The sequence below is a fragment of the Ambystoma mexicanum genome, chromosome 10 (genome assembly GCF_040938575.1).
Source record: "Ambystoma mexicanum isolate Mex_15411 chromosome 10, UKY_AmexF1_1, whole genome shotgun sequence".
NCBI classification, from domain to species: Eukaryota; Metazoa; Chordata; class Amphibia; order Caudata; family Ambystomatidae; genus Ambystoma; species Ambystoma mexicanum.
Genome location: NC_090932.1, coordinates 461,333,632 through 461,356,811, shown reverse-complemented (window position 1 = coordinate 461,356,811; position 23,180 = coordinate 461,333,632). Strand labels below are relative to the sequence as shown.

Below are 23,180 nucleotides of genomic sequence, written 5' to 3'. Positions count from 1 at the left end.
GGGCCAGGTAGGAAGGTCATCAGTAGATGGATTAGACCAAGAACTGATACAGACTACTGCTTATTCAAGAGATGTGGGCTTTTCCTGGGAAGGTTAACCAGGGCGATGGCGTCCTGGGTAAAATCCCAAGGTGTGGCAAATAAGGACATCTGTAGAGGGGAAACCTGGGCAAACAAGAATCCATTAGTTGTGCATTACAGTTTGTAATCACACAATCAGTTTTCAACTACATTTGGTGCAGGGTGTTGAGCTCTGGTATGCGACAAATGAGTGAGCATTGATTTCTGATGAATTGTTGGTCGGGTCTAGCAGCATTCCTTATGAGCCGTCCCTTTTTGGGACTATTCATCTGCCATTCCTTAGAAGTAAGTACTGGGAAGAAGAATGAGGTGGTCATTATCTCATTACTGGTAATCTTAATTCGTCCTACTCTTCCTCATCACAGTACATACAACTGGTCTCTCCCAACCCGAGTCGGGATGAAATGGTCTAACGTGGTATTATCTGTGGTATTGGAGGACTTTGGGGATTTTGCACTCCCCTGCACCCTTCCCACCACAGAAGGTGGGGTAAGAGGGAAAAGTAATTATAAAAGTTCCTGTCATGGAGGCAGGTGCTTCAAAACAAATAACTTACAAGTAGGACTAGGAGTAATAAAGATTGGCATTAAGTGAGGGCCTGGGTCTTCCATCTCAGTCAGCCCATTGTAAGCCTAATGTATGTGTCGCCTAGAACCTTTAGCATTATGCTTATGTAATGAGCAGATTCACCAGACTGCCTTTTACCTTCATCCGCCAGATCCCAGATAATTTTTCACACAGTACACAATATATTAGAGGGAGCGGTGAGAGCAAGCGAGATTGACAATGCCAAAGTGAGAAAGTGAAATGGCAACTATATGCAGAGGCATGTTGTCGGAATGTGGGGAAGAGACGAGGCTGCTTTGCCAGGTTAGGCCTTTGCATGCTTTGCTACGACTTGTAATGCTTTGTTATGCATTGTTGTGCCCTTATTACTTGCTAGGCCTCGCTATATGAGCCATGACTGTTTGACCCTCTCACCAACCTGCTCAACATTCTATTTTCTACCTTATGCTGCACTGCTCCCAGGAGCACCACTGCAATTCTGCTTACTGGCATTTGCTATCATGTTTCCCACTGCAATGTTCCCTTAAGGTTTTTCTATGTAGTGCCCAAATTGTGCTCTTCCATGTTTGTCCTCTGCGATGACCAATGTAATTAGCATGACTGGCTCCTAGACATTGTACCTTGACCTCATAGCATACAGAGTTTTTCATAGGGACACCACCACGAGGACACTGCTCCCCTCCCCGCCCCCCGTGTTCACTCATCGGGACCAGACACTTCCACTGCCAGGGACACCAGCCTACTTAAGAGTGCTGTAGGACATATCCTCACAAGGATCTTGCCCAAAGGGCACCATTAACAAGATGTTGCCCATGGTGCACCCCTAGAGAGATATTGCGATGTCAACAGCAGATGGATGGTCAGAGTTTCCAATAGGACACTCCACTAACCTCAGACTAACATCTCAAATGCTACATTAAAACACACTACACATATAAACTACGCCACTCCCAAACTGCAAGTTAAATAATATTGGTTTATTGTAGATTTAAAAGGAAACCACCACTTCTGAATCACAGTACCAACAATGCGTTAGGCTAACCCTCCCTGCAAACTAAAGAATGCTACACCTCTAAAATGGACTTGCACAACTTAGTCCCAAGCCAATGGACCATAGGCGCATAGGCAAATGCCTCTGTGGTCTCATCACATGACTCGAACAGACCGGCACACAGAGCTCGTGGTACTTTCAGTCGGCAAGCATCAACACAGCAGCAAAGCCAACTTGCATTTTCTCTCCCCATACTAAGCTAGCCAACTGCCGTCCCTTTTACATCCGCCAGATCGCCTAGAGACCATGCAAATGGCAGCAATATGCAGTAAAAATCGTAACACAACACAATCAGGCTTAAATGTGTGTAGCAATGTTATGGTTACAAGTTAAGCTTGCATGGGATCAAGCAAGGTTTCTTTTTTATTAATAAACAAAAATGCAACTTACATTTTGAGTCCCATTATACATTTTGCGTAATAAAAGTATAACATATCAATTAAAATTCTTATATCCGGCCCAAGCCCATCATCCCACATTACATTTGCGTAAAATTGTGCATGCTCACATTACATATTTAATACAATTACTCTGGTGTTTAAGTCAGTTCGTATTTCAAAATGATATTGCTAGTCCGAGAAATGTTTCTCCCATCCCAACATCTTATCAGAAAAGCATACAGGCGCCTAGGCAGGTCTGAATAACATCGCCTTCTTCTAATCTTTCCACAAATCTGAATGTAACATTTCAGGAAAATGCTCCGCGAGTGCCATTGGCGCTTTTTTCCCCTATGACGATTGTCAAACGTACACAATTGCATATTCAAAATTCTCGTATGTCGCTTTTTTATTTAGCAGCCACTTGGTTAAATAATATATCGTGAGTATTGTTACAAGTCTTTTACGGCGTCACGTAAATTCTTGTCAAGTTAATGCAAAAAGAAAAACGTTTCTGTAATGCATGGGACTGATGGCAATATTGAGTCCGTGCTTTGCGTACGTGCACCGAGCGCGAACAAACCATTCATCACATAGTATCTACATTACTAGAGGTAGTTTCCTCTGCTTGAGACTTCGGGGAGCAAATACTAAAAAATGCTTCATTGTTGGTTCGCCTATTAAACCCTCCCTTGTGCTGAAATAGCTCTGCCATGGTTGTCTGTACTATTCGACCCGTTGGTAACATTACGGTACTCGCTCGATGTCATGTGCGCCAAGTTCAAAGGCGAGTTTGGTGGGCAGCAGGTGTCATCGGTCCCTCCTGCCATCACAACCTGCCACTTCCAGATTGTGCAAAAAGCTTCAGAAGGGTTATCTTTCAAAGGGAGCAGGCAAGAAAAAGTTCCTACGGGGAGACCTCCCAAACCCCACGGACGCCAGAGAAAAGATACGAAATCGATGGATGACGGGGACCAAAGACTTCCCAGCTGAATTGAATCTCTGCCCCCTTATGTCACTACCCTCAGAACAACTGAAGGTGGGCTCCTAACTATACCCCCCCCCCCACCCCTCCCAAGATTAGGAGTTGTGTCCCACACATTCTGAGCTGGTGTGTCTAGACTTACGACCCACCTGGCGTCTCCAAATCAAGAACTAGATGCTCCACTCCAACCTCTAACAACTGAGCGGTCAATGCACACAGGCACACGCTCAGTGAGCTACACTCCCTCCTGCGCCCCCCCCACCCCCCAAACACACACACACACACACTAAGCGCGGCATATATGGATAGAAGGAGCCAGCGTCACCCCCGCCAACCCTCCACACCCCCAACCACACGCACAACACAATGAGCTGGGTTAGCAAACACTCGAGGAGATTGTCTAACTCGGCACTTGCGTGGTGTTTGCCCACCAAAAGCGGGGCTTCATAGACAAACCTTCCGGGAGCGACCTTCACTCCTTGCCCCGGTCGCCTACCTTAACCCCGAAACCGTTGTACTGACTGCCCTAAATTCAAGTCCTAATAACACTGCAAACGATAAAACTGTACCACATACGTTAACCGCGGTGGCTGATAAGCGCTCTTCCCCCACCACACCCACCACGCATCAGGAAATGGACCATCCTCTCACACCAGAAGGGTTCCCCACATAGGGAATGCCCACACTTGCAGCTGGTCTTTCTCCCTACCAAAAGCAGCAGCTACGCTTCTCAACCACACCATAACCGCCCCACCCTCAACATCTTGAGACTTCCTTAATGGCACCCGGGACACAAAAACCTTTCTTCCGATACCACAGTAAGACCCCCATCCACCATCAGGAGTCACCCCCTCCCCCCTTACGTGCGGACATTAAGGTAAGGGCGTAGGCCACTCACACAAAATTAGTGGGTGGCATTTTCTTTGCACCCTACGCAAGAAGCCCCAAAGAGCATGTCTAAAAACCAACGTAGCGACACCGGCACTCCGCTTCAACCCTGAAGAACCCGCCCAAAGAAAATGCAGCGTTTATTCTTCTGCAACGAGCAACGCCTGATGGGAAGACAATATCAATAAGGGTGTAAAGAGTGGGCACCAAGCTGAGCGGCATCAACTTACTAAAGAAGTGTTTGAAGAGATTGGGGAGGTCCATGGCTCCCCTCGATGCAGCTCTCCCAGGGTGTTAGTCCAGCACCGGAGGAATTCCTTGCAAACTTCCTGCTCACACTCCGCTGCCTGCTCGGCTCTCCACCCCGCCTGCTTGCTCTCCAAACCCCCTCCCTACCCAACACGTGACCTGGCACCGAGCCTGCCATCATGGCCGATTCCCTTCCATGGGAGAAGCCGGGGACCTGCCCAGCAAGAGCTGCAGGGCTTTGTCATGGCAACGTGTGGAGGCGGGGAGAGGGGCTGGGACGGAAACGGGCCTTCCTTACAGAGAACGAACGCCAGAGCCGAGGATTTCCTCTAGAATGCACTTCAAAGGTCTCGGCGTGTGTATACATGCCTGTCTATCTACCGTGGGGACTCAGCACCAGCACAAACCGCGAGTGTGAGGGGTCCTAGGTGCCGACCACGCTGCCATTCAAGCCTCTACATCTTCTTACGCACACACCTCTCCAGCGGGCAGCGACCCTCTTTCTGGTGATTCAGCCCATATCACTAGCAAAACAAATAGTCTGCCTTTTTAATAGTGGAAAGCGTTTGTTTTTCTTAGTATGAATGCCTGGTGTGTGTCTATAGATTTTATGGTAAACAGAGAAAATGGTCTTTGCAATTATCTGATATTTAATGTAAATAACATCCAGTGATCGAGAGAACTTTATCTTGTTGACAGTTTTGATTCCTCAGTGGGGGATGCTGGATACCGAGGCTGTGCCTCATTACTCCAATTTCTCTGGTTGAAAGTGTAGTGGCGGTTTGAAATGCTTCTTGATCTGTGTTCTTGTCACAGTAGAAGTTGGGCGACCAGATTTAAAAAGTAAAAAACCAGGACAGGGCAACCAACATAAAAGTAGGACTAACTCTTGAAAGTGGCTGTCAAGGCACTACACTTCAGTGGCGGTTGGAGAATGGTGGTCTGAGTGTTACTATTCAAATAAACACAATGAATTTATCACAAACACTATTTTAAGCTGTAAAATGCAGCATTTCTTCTGTGCAAGCTGTGCCTGCCAGCTATTAAAACCCACTACCAAAAACCGGGAGCACTGCAGTTTCCAATGGAAACAATCTTGACAAAGGGGGACAGAGCTCCAATTTCCGGGACCGTCCTGGCAAAGCCAAGACATCTGGTCACCCTACAGTAGCAATGGTTTCACAGGGTCAGCGCTGTGACGGGGCGCAGCTAACGGTCAAAAGGATTTGTAATAATCTGAGCAAGTTTCTTGATCAGAGGGTTTGCTTTCTGATCCAGTCCTTGGCAGAAATTCCTGTTTAGCTTTGCTAAATGTTCATCCAACATCTCGATTCCCAGATCCCTGTTCAGGACGGCTGTTCTTGCAAAAAGTGGGGCTCCAGCTGCTATCCTCAGGGCTTTTTCTGCACCTTTTGAAGAGTCTCTGGTGGGTTTCTGCACAGGTGCTCCGAGCCAGAGACGCATAAGTCAGGGTGGGTCTAATAATAATCCTGTAGATGTTGACTTTGCTCCAGATAGGCGTGGATCTTGACTTCAAGTATGGGTACAGTACTGCAAGCTTGCCGGAAGCTTTCTGTTGGGTATTTTCAATGTGGCTCCTCCAGGTGAGCTTGCTGTCCAGGGTCACTTACAAACTGTATTTCTTGTTTTAACCAATCACTGTCTTCTGGGTCATACTGCCCCCATCCAATGACCGTCGTCTCCCTAAGCTCCTCCTCTGGCAGCCACCTTCAGATTTGGAAAGCACGTAAAGTGGTAGTACGACCAATAAGAGCAGCAGAGGGTTGGGGGGTAAGGGGGGGGGTTGCATGTGAATCCATGCCAGACCCATGCTGGAGAACAATAGTCACAGGCAAGTAACTGGTTCCTCCTCCAGCATGGAGTCTGGCATGGATTCACATGGCCATGAATAACGAATCCATAGTAATACAACATTACACAACCATGTGAGGTGACAAGGCTCAACAGAAGCAATTAATTCTTACCTCCAGAACAGACTCCATTCAAGCAAATAAGCTGTGTAGCACTGCCTGGCCGAACCTGGACTGCTCCCTGGGATCCCGGTCAACAGAGTAGAACTTTGTGAAGGTGTCCACGGACCTCCATGTAGGAGCCCTGCAGATGTCTAGCATGGGCACACCACCCAGGAACGCTTTGTCACAGCAATCACTCTGGCGTGGTATCGCAGACGGCTGGGTGGCAGTCGGTTTGCCAACCGATGACAGTGCATGATGCAGCCAGAGAGCCACCTTGAGATGGAAGCCTTGTACAAGGCCTTCCCATGGTTCACAGGACCAAAGTTCATGAACAGCTGTGAAATCTTCAGAAAACGCCTCGTGTGCCACGTAGAACTTCAGGGCACGAGTAGCATCCAGCTAGTGCAAGGCCCTTTCAGCGAGTGATGAAGACTTCGGGAAAAAAACAGTAACAAAGGCTTGTTGAGGTGGAATTCTGACTGAACCTTCGGCATGATAGAGGAGTGCGTCCGCAGCACCACCCTCGATTCGTGGAAAGTCAGGTATGGCTGTTTTCCGGATAAGGGCTGGATCTCACCTACCCTCCTGGCAGAGTTGATGGCCACAAGGAAAGCAGTTTTCTACGAGGGGAACTTGAGTCCTTTTAGGAACTCCTTGACGAGTCAGTGAGACCACATTGAAGATCTTCCTGGTGACCCGGTGTAGTGGGAGATAGCCGCCAGATGCACCTTGATAGAAGCGTGTGCCAGGCCGGCCTTGGCCAAGGAAAGCAAGTATGGAAGAATCTGGCGAGGACCTCTCTGCAGTCCGCAGGCAACTCTTATCCACCAAACCCTAGGGCTGCAGGAGTCAAGCCCTCAGGTTCTGCAATCCTGCATCATGATGCAGGATTGCGCCTCCTTCTCTGGTGAGATGATCCAGAACTACTGGTAACTTGACCGTTGGCGACGCCGACACATAATTTGGTTACCTAATCTGCCCAGGCCATGCCGGGGTGATGAATATCATCTTGCACGGACACCGTCTGAGTGTGTTGATGACTCATAGTAGGAAAAAGAATGCATACAGGAACAGTCCTTCACATGGAAAGGAGAATGAGTCACCTATGCTCCTCGGCTGGTGGAACCTGCTGGCAAACTTCTTGCACTTGGAATTAGTCGCAAACAGATCTGTGTGGCCTGCCCCACTCGGCGAACAGTCGGTCCACCTGATCCTGACGAAGCTCCCCCTCGTGCCAGGAGCGCTGTTCCCTGCTGAGCGAGTCTGCGATGGTGTTCTTGACTCCCGCCAGGTGAACAAGGACGAGGAACAACACCTGTCCGACGGCCCATCGCCCCAAGTGCTGCTTCGGAAGCTTCCGAGGGACATCGACTCGACCAGGCATCTATGCACAGCACCCTCTACTGAAAAAAAAATTCAGAAGCAGCAATTTGGATAATGGGAAATATCAAAGATAAGGAATATACGTGGGAGGACACAATCTATTTGAAGCAGACGGTTAGACACCATCAAAAGGGATTGGTTTTTTCGGAATACCAGGGCCCGGGCAGAGAACTTTGAGACTTTTGCAGAACAAAGAAAAACATATTAAGTAATAATGCAGCCCATGGGGGCCACAGCGTGGTGGTAGGAGGGTGGAATCCGAGAGTGTGGTCTAGGATTCCCCAGGACAGGACTCTGGGTTCTGTAGAGGGGCGACGGACACTTTGTCTGGGCAATCATAGGAACATTGGCCCTCCTCACGGAGGGTTAGGGATGGGGAATTTGGGAGGGCAGGGGGGGTTGTAGGTTGTTGGGGGGTTGGATTAGGGGAGATACAAAGAGGGGCAAGAGGGAGAGAGGGGTGGTATCTGCCAGGTGGTGGTGGAGAAGAGTTTATGTCCAACTAAACGGGTCATGTCAAATAAAACTGCAATGGCATTAGTTAAAATCTTGTCTTGTAATGTGAGAGGTATGAACACACCAATCAAGAGGAAGAAGTTCGAGAGATATGTGAAACGGGAGAAACCTGATATCCTAATGAATCAAAAGACATCTGGAAAATGGATAAAGGGAAACTCAGGCTAAAAGGTTACTCAATCTATATCAGGTTAATGCGGCAGATAAAACGGCCGGGTTGTTAATTGCAATAAGTGATAGAATAAGGGTACAAGTCTTGGACACTTGGACGGATGCAGAAGGTATATTGTTTTTTCTCAACATAACACTTGGGACCCAGACTTCCACATTGGCAAATTTATACGCTCCCAACAACAGACAATACTGATTCTTAAGAGTTGGGCGCTTTCACAATTGGAGGGATTTGTGAAAGGGGATATAATATTATCAGGAGATTTTAATATGGCTTGGGCCCCAGATAGGAGCTCAGGATCCGCTCATTATATAAAAGCACAATCTAAAGTGCTGAAGCAAACATAACTACATTAGCTTTACACCCACCACACCACATATCACCACACCCAAGACACCCATCTACCCTGGCCACATCAGCCCCGCGCACCAGGCCATGCCAGGCCAACTAGTCTACACCTCTCAGCCTACTCCAACTCACGAGAGAAACCTTAAATTATGCGCTGACTTAAACTATGAACCTCTTAGAAGATCCCTCCCCACTATAAAATGCACAACGAAAGACCAACGCATCAGAATATACACTGCACCCCCTCAATCCCTCCCCAGCAGTGAATATAAACATGCTTAAGACAAATACCAACTCATCCAACTCGGCCATAACCAAAATGGACCCTAAAGGACATTCCCTCAAGGGAGCACTCCTTAATGTAAGATCCCTAGTGGCACACGCCATCGACCTAGCTGACTTAATCACAGAAGCCAATCTAGACTTTATTGCTATAACTGAGACCCGGCTACACAATGCGGCAGGCCCATCGCTCATGTTGGCCATTCCTGACAGCTACGCCATATCTAGGCAGGACCGAGAAGGCTCCTGCGGAGGTGGAATCGCCATTATATCCAAAATAAACCTATCACTACGACTAGCTCCTACCACAACTATGCAATCCTGTGAAACTCTCACTGCCAAAATTCCCATAAACACCACCCAAACTCTTTCAATTCATCTAATTTACAGACCGCCGGGCCCACTTGGAACCTTCGAGGAGGACCTGCACAGCCTTCTGGCCAACAATACCAAAACTACTTCCCAATTGCTGATATTAGGGGACTTTAACCTTGGCTTCAATGACCAAGCAGATGCCCATGCTTCCACTATTGCCAATACCCTTCACACCTTGGGACTTACCCAAAATGTTAGCACCCCCACACATGCAAAGGGTAGAATACTTGACTGGATCGCTGATTCCAACTGCTCAGCCACAGTATCCTCTATTACGCCCCTCTCCTGGACAGACCACTCCTTGGTGTCCTTTCATTTACTAACTACCAAACTACCCAGCCCTGCCCCACAGGCAGCTCCACCATGCCCTACAAGAAACAAAAAGAATATTACAGTGGATAATATTATTCCCCTGATCCTTCCTACCTTAAATGCACTGCCAGACAACCTCGACCCTAGTGCATTGGTCAACGAATTCAACATCATGCACACCACTATGGACAAAGTCGCCCCTCTCAAAATGCGAACAAGTAAACCCAAGGCACATTTAAACAAGTGGTTCACGCCAGAACTTAAGGCCTTGCGCCTAAACAAAAGAAAATGCGAATCCAACTGGAAACTATGTCCAACCGAAGAGAATAAAGCAAACTTAACTAATATCTCTCGGCATTATAAAAATGAAATCTATCTAGCGAAACGTAATTCCTACAATGTTCGCATTGCCAATGCCAACTCAATTATGAAGGAACTCTTCTCCATCTTGAAAGAACTTGAGTCCCCCATTGCCACACCTGATACCTGCATCAAAGACCAGACCTGGTGCACAGATATCCAAACAGCCCTAGCAAACAAAATCACCACACTGCAAAACAAAATCCAACTAAAAAAAGATTCCCTAAACCTTACAAATAAGCCGCCACTTAACAACACCATTAATGACCTAACCAACAAATTCTCCTTCACAAAAACTACCATCTTAGAGGTAGAGAAAATCATCCTTTCCCTCAAACCGTCGAACTGTAAAGGTGACATCTGCCCAGCTCAACTAATAAAAGATGCTGCCAGAGACCTTTCACCGTTCATTTCAAAATTGATCAACATCTCCTTCGCCACAGGTAATATCCCGGCGAACCTAAAACAATCATGGGTGCTCCCACTTCTCAAGAAACAGACTCTTGACCCCCTCATCCCCACTAATTATCGGCCCATCACACCGTACCTTTCCTACTGAAGATACTAGACAAGGTTGCCTATACACAAATTCAAAGACACCTTGAATTAAACAATCTACTGGGAGCCAGACAATCTGGTTTCCGTCCACTCCACGGTACTGAAACTGCACTCATTGATCTAAAGACCCAAATAGACGAACTGAGAGATCAAGGTAAGACGGCACTCCTCCTCTTACTTGATCTCTCAGCTGCTTTCGACCTGGTGGATCACAGGGTCCTCTGCAAACACTTGGACACTGCTGCACACTTCTCCACGCATACCACCAAATGGATTGAATCCTTTCTGAGTGAGAGAACAATGAGAGTCTTCTCCCCCTCAGCAGCAGCCAACCCTCTTCCAATCACGTGCGGCGTCCCTCAAGGCTCCTGTGTTTCACCAACCCTGTACAACATATTCACTAAACCCCTCTTCGATGATCTGGACCTTCTAGGTATCACCTACACTAACTATGCAGATGATACACAGATTCTCCTCCCGCTTTCTGGGGATCACAGCGAGGACAGGGAGTTGGTGAATAGGGTGTACCTCATTATTCAGGCATGGATGGCATCACATGGCCTCTGCCTGAATGATGATAAGACTGAGCTGATCATTCTGGGCACGCAGGCCAATATCAAAAAACTAGGCAAGGACTACTCCACGTTTAACAGATGGCAATAGCATCAAGGTTTCGATTGAAGTAAAAACACTAGGCTTCTATCTCGACTCCACCATGTCTTTTGCAAAACAAGTTAACTCCTTAGCTTCCACGACAGCCTATACCTGCAAATTAATAAGAGCAGGTAAACCTTTCTTATCTAATAACAGCTGCATGATCCTAGCGAGAGCCTTAATACTATCACGACTCGATTATTGCAATGCCCTTTACAGTGGCGCTAACAAAACTATCACCAAAAGGCTACAAATCCTACAAAACAACGCCCTTAGAGCTGCCTTAGACATAAACAAAAAGGGAACATATCTCCTCCACTAGACAACAATACAAATGGCTCTCCACCAACAATAAAATTCACCTAAAAATGCTCTCCTTGACGCACAAAGCCCTCAATAACGCTGCCCCCATTTACCTGATGGACAAAATAAGAAAAATCTCTAGCAGACCTACAAGAACTCCCAACTCCAACTGTCTGGAAACTCCAAGATTTAAACTTGCCAAAATTGGCGGCACAAGCTTCCCTGTGCTAGCCGCTAAATGGTGGAATGCCATCCCACACAACCTTAGATCAGACCAACCTTTCCCTCACTTTAGAACGAATCTTATCAAACACATCAATGACAACAACATGTAAGGTTTGAAAGACTTAATTTGTGTTATGTTACTTATCTGAATGTATATATGTGCCATCAAAGATTTATCACTATTGTAAATTTTAATTATGCAACATTGTAATTTGCTGTAACACTAATTTCTATGCAACATTGTAAGCTTCGTATATTCTGTTCACTGCGCCCGGTTACCCTTGGGTCTGGCGCGCAATACAAATAAATAAACAAACAAACAAACATGATACTTGGCGAGAGATAAAAGGACGAGACAAGGGTTATACATTCTACTCCCATAAACATTTATCCCAGTTCATATTGGATTATGTATGGCTATCCACGTGTTTTTTGGGAAGGGTCAAACAGATGGATTTGGGAGCAATCTCTATGTCTGATCACACTCCACTACTAATGAAGATAGTATTGAGGAACAAAGCAAGAGATTTATGAAGGTGGACATTTCCAACGGACATTATACAAGATTTGGTTTTAGCAGGAATATTAAAGGATACAATTGAAACACATTTCATTGAGAACGAGACCCAGAGAATGGCTCGGGAAGTGGTGTGGAATGCCTTCAAGGCGGTAATGAGAGGGAATCCTACAGCAATGAAAGCGGCAAGGCATAAACAAAGAAGGTCACAAGAAGAACTAGTGAATAAAGTGAAAGAGATAGAGGTGGAAATGGAGAAGGGCTCAAATAGGACTTGGCAGAGGGAATTGAAACATGCATAGGGCCACTTGGAGGAGTTTCGAACGAAACAAGCTGAAAAAGCTTTACTGTTTACGAGGCAATATTAACATATAAAAGCGAATAAAAGCACATCAGCTGTTAGCTTGACAACTTATGGGGAAATACGAGCCTGTACAATATTGAAGTTAAAAAAGAAAGACGGGGGACTAGCGACTACTAACAAGACCGTCCTGGGCATATTCCAGGGCTATTATGGGTCCATGTATACATCCGATAATCCAGAGGAGGGGAGACAAGAAACATTTGAACAAGGTCCCATTGCCAAAAATCACCCAGGAAGTTAGAGAGACATTAGGAGGAGGATATACAGGAGAAGGAGGTGAGGAAGGTCATTCGGACTCTTCCGAGAAGTAAGGCACCGGGGCCAGAAGGATACCCGGCGACTTTCTATGAAACATTCCTTGACACATTAGACCCACGACTTACAAATATATTTAATTCAAATAGACAAAGGGGTAAGATTACACCGATTCAATGAATGAGGCCAGGATGATCGTGCTTCCAAAATCAGGTAAAGACCCAACACTTCTGGGGTCGTATAGGCCCATAGCGCTGATAAATACGGATGTCAAAATGTATACCAAAATATTGGCAAATTGATTGATGGATCTCCTGCCTATACTCATAGGGTAAGACCAATCGGGATTCATATCTAGGAGACAGACCAGTGATCCGAGTGGCAATTAATGGTTCTCCATGTAGTGAGATATAGCAGTGACCCGAAACAAGGATGCCCCTAACTCCCCTTTTATATGCTATTTGGAATCTCTATTAGCAAGGATTTGGGATACAGACTTGATTAAAGGTATAGACATGGCCGGAGAAGAACATAAAGGTGATTGCATTCGCTGACGATATACTAATTGCAATAGAGGATCCAGAAAAGTCATTACCGTCATTGTGGGCGGAACTATAGCGGAATATGGAGTGGTTTCAGGTCTAAAAATGAACAGGCAGAAATCTGAAATAGTGAAGTTATCAGTAAACCATGCCGATTTGGAGAGGAGGGGCGCTCCCTTTCAACTGAAAGTGGCAGAGGAGGGTATTACCTATCTAGGAGTAGTTCTGACAAAATCATCGGATCATACACAGAGCAAACTATCCCCATTTATTTATACAAGTTTAAAATGATTTGCAGAGATGGAATCCATGGTTAGGGGGGATAACTGTACTAAAAATGGGGATCCTGCCTAGAATATTTTATCATTTTCAGCCACTGCCTCTTAGTGTGACGAAAACATTCTTTAAATCCTTTACGAAACTCAATTATATATGGCAAAACAAACCCCTCCAAGTATAGCAATGAGTACTTTGACGGCTCCAAGACAAAGGGAAGGACTGGCGCTACCGCACTTTTATAGATACTATATGGCGGCACAATTGAGAGTAATACCGGATTGGTTTGCATGGGATGTACAGAAGGTGTAAGCAAGAAAGGAAAGCGAGATAGCGGGGGTACCCCTGGCCAGACTATTATGGCTTAAGGGGAAACACTGACCACCCAATGTACGCATCAGCAGGATAGTAGGCTTAGTGAAAGAAGTGTGGGACTCCAGAGAAGGGGGGAGGTGCCCATACCCGAGCCAGTCTCCATTCCATCTGAGGGGGGGGGGTGCGGGATTATGAAGCATCAGAAGGAATGGAGAACAACACTACTCCAGTATTAATGGACATTTATAAAGAGGAGGGAGAACACGTTAGGTAAGGTCATGTCAAGAGAACTATGGGAACACCTCTTAGGAATCATACCAAAACGAACCTGTTGCATATAACTAAAGGAAATGTGGTATAAGGTGATGTACCAATGGCATTACACTCCAGAAAGGCAAAAGTCTATGTATCCAAAAACATCCATCTTCTGCTAGAGGAGGTGTAAGATTAAGGGGGATGGGGAAACCTATATGGTCGGACTATCCAGTTTTGCAACCATTCTGGGTCGAGATTAAGGCGCATATGGAGGGAATGTTTCAGGATTGGAGTACCATGGAATTGGAGGTGTGGTTATGTGGTCTTTGGGATCCCAAAGCGAAGTCCTACACTAAAAGGCAGAAATGCTCTTTCATGGTTCTGTTCATAGCAGTGTGGTTAGAGATGGCACAAAGGTGGAAAAAAGCATAAAGACCTACTGATCAGAATTGGTTTTGGAAGATATGGAACTTTCTATCGATGGAATGGGCCTCGTATGTACTTCATGGGGAAAAAAAAACAACTTCAAACAGGACTGGGATGGTGTGTTGACTCATCTCCAGAAGGACTATATGAAATAATGGTGCCTGCACAGTATACAGATTATGGACATATTTTGAGTACTAAGTGTGTTGGATACGGAAAGTAACAATGGGGATCATCAGGCAGATGAGGGGGAGGTGGGTGGGGGGTGGCGGGTGGGGATTCGGTTGAGGTTTGTTTTAATTTAGTTCTAAGAAAAAATAGGCCCATATGGGCAGCCACCTCACAGTACATGTATTCATACTTGTTTGCTTAGATCAGACTATGAACAAGAAATGCTTTAATTTAGATAGATATGTGATACACGAGACTATCAAAAGGCCACTGGTGCTGTACATTATCTACAACGTTGAAGTAGAGTTGCACAGTACAACACACTAACCATATTAAAATACATCTCTTATGGAATTAAGAGGAGATCTTAAGCTGAAGGAGGTTGTTTTTGACAGCTGATTTGAAGACTGCATGCAGTCAGGATTCCAGCCCAGCAGCGTCCGTTATGACTTGCCTGGTGGCTGCACGACCATACCTCATGCCCGTAACACCTGTGGCCTGAAGGAGAAGTGACGTTATATGCTTTAGACCAAGACTAGACGGTTTCACATTGAAGTTGCGCTGTAGCCTCAAACTATTAAGGCACTGGATTCAGTGCAGGTTACTGCTCCACAACATGGCAAGTTTATTTATTGCCTACCAGTGTATGGAATTTTGTATCTCTGTTGCTGAACCCTCATGCTTGTTTACAGACAGGCATTTGTCTCTGTTCCCATTGTTTGCATTTCAGACACCCGATCTGTTCACCTGGAACCGACCCTCCTGAACTGCCTTTGCCTCTGGCCCTCTCGTTAGTCCATGACTGTTCCACAGTTGTCCTCTAATTTACCCTCCACCAGTCCTTTGGAATGGAATGCATTGTTCTACCCACAATATCCTGCTGGGCTAGATTCCTACCCTAGACCCACATCTTTTGAAGTTATCATCGTATTAGCCATACTGTGTCATCTACTGGATCACCTAGGACTTCCTTCTCTTTGTGGATGGCTTCCCTATTGAACCTAGGAATTTGTGCCTTTCTGGGATTTTATTTCGTCTCACGTCATGGGCCTCGCTGCTACTCTTTGTTCATCTTCATGCCAGAGGGACGGGTACTCTGGTCTAGTTTGGAATTTGAATCACTCCTGTGGATCTTAGGTCCTACAGCGTATATCCTTTTGGACCCCTTCTTTCTTAAGAGAGCTTGCATAGTGACCTTTCATATGGTGAGCAGAGGAAGGGAGCTTTGGGGGTAAATATTGTTGGTCACCGTACAATAAGTCTTAGTTACTTACCTGTAACTGTATTTCTCCAGCATTGGTATCTTTCATAGATTCACATGCATGAATATTTCAGTCATCAGACTAGGAATCTTCTGTAAATTAAATACAAAAATAATATATCAAAACCTTCCCTTGGGATAGGAAAGAAAGCTACACCCATGGGGCCCTATAGGGCCTGTGTAACATTTCACTTGTGGAGTCCCTCTACCTTCTTTTGTTCCTTTTAGGCCCCAACAAATGAGGTGGCAGGGCTTAGGCTCCACCCCAGTCAGCCATCTTCAGATTTTGAACCGTAAGCATGAAGACCGATGACGGACTGGTGGAGGAGCAGACTCTCCCCAGGGGAGGAGGGCCAGTGCATGTGAATCTATGAAAGATACCAATGCTGGAGAACTACAGTTACAGGTAAGTAACTAAGATTTCTCCAGCATTGGATTTTTAATAGATTCACATGCTTTAATAGAATAGTTAGCAGTAGTAGACCTCATAACATGCTTGATAGCCGGCCTGTAGCACTGGATGAGATTATATATAATACATTACTCACTGTAATCGTATTTCTGATGCTTGTATCTGCTTAGATTCACATGCTATGCATAGGCCGACATCTAGTGGAAGCTGCATAGTATTACAGTTTTTTTTTCGAAACTCAAAAAGGGACTAATACTATCCCTAGTGCAACGTCCACTGTACCCATGGTCCTTCACGCGTCGAGGTCCCTCAGACTGTTTTGTTTCTGACATGAGGTTGGATAAAGTGTAGCGTGACTACAGGTGTATTAAAGCAGATGTGCATCAGATAAAGTTCAGAAAACATCCATGCACCTTCTACTCCCAAGGGGTGGAATGGTGGGCGCATGTGAATATCAGCAGATACAAGCATCAGAAATTATTACAGTGAGTAATGTATCCCTTCTGAGGCTGGTGGAATCTGCTTAGATCACATGCTATGCATAGATTAGCAAGCAGTTTTAGAAGAAGGTGGGTTGTGAGAAGGTCCAGCGCCAAATAGATGTTTTAGAACTGAAGGAAGTATAAAGTATGAAGTATGAATAACCCGGAAGGAGACTGCGCCCAATTATCAAAGAGGTTTCTTTATTTTTAAAGTGCCCTTTAAGTGATGACACGTGTTTCGGTCTCCCTGAGACCTTTTTCAAATCAGGGCCATTAGTCTGTCATAGCACCATAGGTCATAACAAGAAACATTTTTTCATGTTAAACATATAATATAGTCAGACATCCACATAGATAGAAGGGTTCAAAAAAATGAAATATGAGAACCAAAAACAGAGTTTCAAATGATATTAAATGAACAAAAACATGAAAGTCAAAATAACAATCAAAATAAAAGCCAGACAATAAGTAGGATGGGGAAAGGGGTGGTAAAAGAAGGGGTGTTGTTGAGAGAGATAAGTACAAAACACTTGTTAGGTAATGTATTTGATGGTTTTTGTAAGTCAACACGTGTTCATTGAAAATCGCATAGTAAATATAAGGAATATTACCTTGAATTCCTCTATTGCCCCTATTACATTTGAAATTAATCCTCCACAGTAAACGGGTTAGATCCCTACAAATGTGAAATTATTGACAATGTCAACCGTTACAACAGTAATATTCGGCTTAATCATTCAATTGCAACTTGGTATTAGCTCGGTATTGCTTTCGGTGTGAAGTGTTTTATATTAACCGTAAACGTTTTTTCTAGCGTTTGCTTATAACTGTCTTGCTTAAGTAGCCTCTAAACAGTATAGTTCTATATAAATGGTCCTTCATGGTCTAACACAGGGGATAAAATACACAATGGTGCACCTAGGTGCAGTACAGGATGCAAAAAGATCGAGTAGGTATGCGTGCACGTTATCCTGCGCGTAATTAGATGTATTTTAGAGTAATAGGGGGCCGTGAAATGCCAGACGGTCTCTTACCTCTCGTACCGATACAGCGTTTGATTGCGTGTTGCACAGAATCTCGAGGGGGCGCCATTAGGCATCCTCTGTGTGTGTATATACGTTGCTATGGGGATGAGCACCCTGCTCAGTGCCTTCTTGTTTCGTCCAGTGTTTTCCTGGCGGCCATATTAAAGTGTAGTGTGTTCCATAGATGATATATAGTAAAATGTATAGATCCGATATAAGAGCATTCAAAATGGCTGTGTTCAATGTATAATTGAAGAACAAGTTACTTTCTTACCTGGTAACGTTCTTTCGATGGGATGGTCCGACGACGTATTCCATATCTATGACATGTAATCACCACAGCTGTGCTGCTTCGGAAACTTTTTCGGCGTCTGCGTCCTGCGTCGATGACGTCGATGCGCCGCCGTCGAGGACCTCCTCCGACGTCCGACGTCATCCGATGTGATAAGTAGGGCGCACGACGCCAGTAGCCTCAGTTGTAGTTTTTTCCCCCAGAACGTGTGACATTAGTCAACTGCCAGTCCGACACAAAGCCTTGCGGAACGTAAGCTGCAATCGCAACAGAAATTCTGCAGCGGGGAAGGCAGGGTGGGAGCGATATGGAATACGTCGTCGGACCATCCCATCGAAAGAACGTTACCAGGTAAGAAAGTAACTTGTTCTTCGAGGGGATTGGGTCCTCCGACGTATTCCATATCTATGACAGACTCCCAAAGCAGTACCAAATCAAGGAGGAGGGAAAGAATTTAGAAACAAAATGTAGAATAGCCAATCAAATAGCAGAGCAAAGGACCGCCTTGCCAAAGGCCAGATCCTGCCCTCTGATGGAATCGAGGGAATAATGCCGTACAAATGTATGTACTGAAGCCCAGGTGGCAGCATCACAGATGTTGCGAATAGGAACACCCCTCTGCAGGGCAGTAGATGCAGCCACGCCCCTGGTAGAATGGGCCCGCAAGCCAGCCGGTGGGTCCTTACCCGCCAAGCGGTAACACTCCGAGATGGCCAAAATAATCCAGCGTGACAAAGTCTGTTTCGTCACAGCTTGCCCCAAGCGCTTACCAGCGTAACCAATAAAGAGTTGATCGTCCACTCTGACCCGGGACATGCGAGAAACATAAAAGCTCAAAGCTCTCCTAGGATCAAGCCTATGGAGCCTCTCCTCTTCCTTACCAGGATGCGGAGGAGGATAGAAAGCCGGAAGAACAATCTTCTGGGCCAAATGAAATTCCGTCACTACCTTTGGAAGAAAAGAAGGACGAACTCGAAGGACAACCCTGTCCTTGTGAAATACAGTGAAGGGTGGCTTAACAGAAAGTGCCTGTAACTCACTCACTCTGCGAGCGGAAGTAACCGCAACTAGAAACGCAGTTTTCAAAGTCAACAGTCTCAAAGGGCAAGAATGTAAAGGCTCAAACGGAGCACCCATAAGAAACCTAAGAACAAGGTTTAAATCCCAACCGGGCACCAGGAAAGGCGACGGAGGGAACACATTAGTGAGCCCTTTCAGAAACTGTGAAATTAAAAGGGATTTTAAAGTAAGAACATTCTTCAGATGAGCGCTTAAAGACGGACAGCGCCGCCAGGTAACCTTTAATGGTACCCACTTGCAAGCCCCTGTGGGCCAAAGAAAGCAAAAAGGACAGAACCATGGGGATGTCACATGCAAAAGGATCCACATTCTGAACTCTGCACCAGTCGCAGAACTTACGCCAACGGCAACGGTACAGAGACTTAGTTGCGGGCCTTCGGGCCGAAAGCAACACCTCCATCACGTCTTCAGGGAGGTCCCAATCCTTATACCTCAACCTTTCAGAAGCCAAGCGTGAAGGTTGAGGGATCCGACCTCTGGATGGAGAACCTGACCCCCCTCCCGTGAGAGCAGATCGTCTCGGTAGGGAAGACGACGTGGAGGGCAGATGGACAAGTCGAGAAGGTCCGGGTACCACGTCCTCCGAGCCCACGCCGGAGCAATGAGGATCATCCGGGAACCGAACTTCCGCAACCTCCGCAGCACTTGCGGGATGACGGGGACTGGAGGAAACGCGTACAGCAGCGGGAATGACCACTCCACCACAAACGCGTCGCCTAAGGCTCCTTTCGGAGGAAATTCCCGCGAGCAAAACCTCTCGCACTTCCGGTTGACACTGGAGGCGAAGAGATCCACTCGAGGGGTCCCCCAAAGGGCGAAGATCTCCAGGAGAATCTCCTGAGCCAACTCCCACTCGTGAGAGATCGCGCTCTGCCTGCTCAGAGCGTCCGCCGTCACGTTTTCGTCTCCGGCCAGATGAACTGCCGAGATCGAAACTTCCTGCCGGATGGCCCAGAACTCGAGCTGCATCGCCTCCCTGCACAGAGGAAGTGACCCTGCCCCCCCCTTTTTGTTGAGGTAGTGCATGGCCACAGTGTTGTCCGTCATGATCAGGACAGCCTTTCCTCGCACAGTCGGCAGAAAAGCCTTCAGGGCTAGCCTGACGGCCCTCAGCTCCAACAGATTGAAATGGAGTCTGGACTCCGACGGAGACCAACGACCGCTGACTGTCAGCCCGTTGGCATGAGCTCCCCATCCCGTGAGGGATGCATCCGTCACGATCGTCACCTCCGGCCAGGGTAGCCAAAACGGAGCCCCCTTCATCAAGTTGCCTTCGACAGCCCACCACAGAAGGTCCCGGGCGACCGAGGGCGGCACCTGAACCGGGTCCGACATCCTGCCGGAGGACTGCGACCATTGCGTCTTGAGTGCCCACTGCAAAGATCTCATCCGCAGGCGAGCCTCTGGCACCAGAAGAATGCAGGATGCCATGAGGCCGAGCAACCTCAAGAACTCGAACGCCGGGAGCGTCTGGGCATGCTGAAACTTGTGCACCATCTGCTGAAGGTGAAGAGCCCTCACCTGGGGAGGAAAACACTGCCCCAGGGAAGTGTCGAGCACTGCTCCGATGTACTGGAGCCTCTGTGTTGGCGTCAAATGGGACTTCTTTAAATTGAGGGAGAAGCCCAGCCTGTGAAGGGAGTGGCAGGCGACGGACAGATGATCCAGGACTTGCTCGGGAGAGCTCCCCCTGATCAACCAATCGTCCAGGTAGGGGTAGACGTGAATCCCCCCTTGCCTGAGATGCGCTGCCACCACCACCATGAGCTTGGTGAAAACCCTCGGGGCGGAGGTCAATCCGAACGGCAGGACCCGAAACTGAAAGTGCGAGTCGCCAACCGCGAACCTCAGGTACTTCTTGTGCTTGGGATGGATCGGCACATGGAAGTAAGCATCCTTGAGGTCGAGTGACACCAACCAGTCCTGAAGCTGAAGGGCCTGGAGGACTTGAGAGAGAGTAACCATCTTGAACTTGTCCTTCCTGAGGAGTTTGTTCAAACCGCGCAAGTCCATGATGGGTCTCAAACCCCCGTCTTTCTTCGAAACCAAAAAATAAGGGGAATACCATCCCTTGTTCCTCTCCGCTACAGGCACCAGTTCTATGGCGCCTTTCTCCAGCAGGGCTTGAATTTCCTGCGCAAGGAGCGGATCCGGACTCTTCAAAGAGAGGTTCCCCGGTGGATTGTCGCGAGGCCTGTGCCGAAAGGGAAGACAGTAGCCGTGGGAAATGATCTCCAGAACCCACACATCTGAAGTAATGGCACGCCACTCTACAAGATGCTGCGCCAGCCTTCCCCCAACCGGCGAACCATGGTACATGGCCTCATGACTGAGTAGGAGCGGCTGCGGCGTTACCTGAGGGCAAAGAGGCAACTGCCCGAGCGGCCTTGGCACCACGGGTACCTTGTCGTCCACCTCTGGTACCCCTGCGTTGGCCCCTTTGACTGCCAGCTCCTCTCGCTCTACCAAAGGACGAGTAATAGCGAAAGGAGCCACCCCTCCACTGCTGTCCCCTAGGACGAAAAAGCGGAGGTTGGCGAACTGCAGCGCCCAACGACTTCGCTGCAGCTTTTGAGGTCTGCAACCTCTCAAGGCTCTCGTCAGCCTTGCTGCCAAAAAGATGTTCACCATCAAAGGGCATGTTGAGGAGCCGGGACTGCACATCAGGAGCAAACCCCGACTTCCGCAACCACGCAAACCTGCGTATCACGGTGCTCGCCGCCATGGACCTACTGACGCATTCAGCCAAGTCCAAACCCGACTGAACGGACTCACACATGGCATCCTTACCATCCTGGACCATAGCAAGGAAACCATCCCGTTCGACCCCTTCGGGAATATGTTCAGCCGCTAACGCAACACAGTTCCACAGAGTGTGCGTGAAACGCGACAAGGCACAAACGGAGTTGGCCGCCTGAAGCGCCATACCACCAGAAGAAAACACCTTCTTCGCCCAGCCATCAAAACGTTTGTCGTCCCTATCAGGAGGGATGGTAGGGTACGACGCCTGCTTTGTATATATATTATTTGGAGACTCTCCGGAGCAGTCCAAGCCGCCGCCACCCTACGCTGTAAAGCCATATGGAACGGCAGTACCGGGTCAGTTGGGGGACCAACATCAAGGATGTCCGTCAGATCATCCTGCACAAACTCACCTGGGGGAGCAGACCATCCCAGATACTCAGACACCCTAGCCATAAGGCGCCGGTATGAGGAATCGGCATGGGAGCCAGGCTCAGGCCGACCAAATTCCACCTCCGGAGAGGTGTCCAGTCCACTGGCATCATGCAGCGACTGCCTCAAATCGTCAAATTGACTATGGCCCGAGACAATGTCATCCGGCACCCGACTAGGAACCAGGCCATCCGAATCCTCATCCGCCTCCGAAATATAATCCAAGTGGTGGAAAGGCACCCGAGAGTGCCTGCTCTTAACCAGAGCCTTCCTAGGGGGAACACCCGAGACACGGGGCACCTCCGACACGAAAGGCGTCGATGGCGTCGAGCGAATCGGCGCCGACGTCGAGAAAACCGGCAACGGCGCCGAGAGGATCGGCGCCGACGTCGAGGAAATCGGCGTCGACGTCAGATGCAGCGCCTCCAGTATCGGCGGCGTCGACACAGCCCTCGAAGCCGGAGCTCCGAGCGTGTCCCTCGACGACCTGACCGTCGACAGCTTCGACGACTTCCTCGGAGCCGGAGCCTCGAGAAAGCCTGTCGACGCCCTCGACGCCTCAGACGTCGATGTCTTCCTCGAAGACATCACAGGTGCACACGGTCTCGATCGCGTCGAGGACCGGGACCTGGAACGGGTACGGCGAGAACGAGCCCCCTTGTCCGAACGGGA

At 47.6% G+C, this 23,180-nt stretch overlaps 1 protein-coding gene and 1 long non-coding RNA gene across 7 annotated transcripts in view; both read right to left on the bottom strand.

The window, feature by feature from the left end:
* Positions 1-23,180, bottom strand: part of NCK1 (NCK adaptor protein 1) — a 1,070,986-nt gene that overhangs the window by 295,167 nt on the left and 752,639 nt on the right. Inside the window, exon 1 of one of the 6 annotated variants that reach the window (XM_069618032.1) lies at positions 4,179-4,332. The exons of 4 other annotated variants lie outside the window; for them this stretch is intronic. In XM_069618032.1, the coding sequence (XP_069474133.1) occupies positions 4,179-4,212 (34 nt within the window). In that variant the 5' untranslated portion in view covers positions 4,213-4,332. Of the gene's footprint in view, positions 1-4,178; positions 4,333-23,180 lie in introns of those variants that run through there. One more of the 6 variants, XM_069618031.1, reaches the window with a different exon arrangement.
* LOC138491500 (uncharacterized) lies at positions 17,122-17,903 on the bottom strand. The gene is made up of 2 exons (XR_011276024.1): positions 17,549-17,903; positions 17,122-17,215 (listed from the first exon to the last, which is right to left on the bottom strand). It is a non-coding gene; the product is annotated as an uncharacterized lncRNA (long non-coding RNA).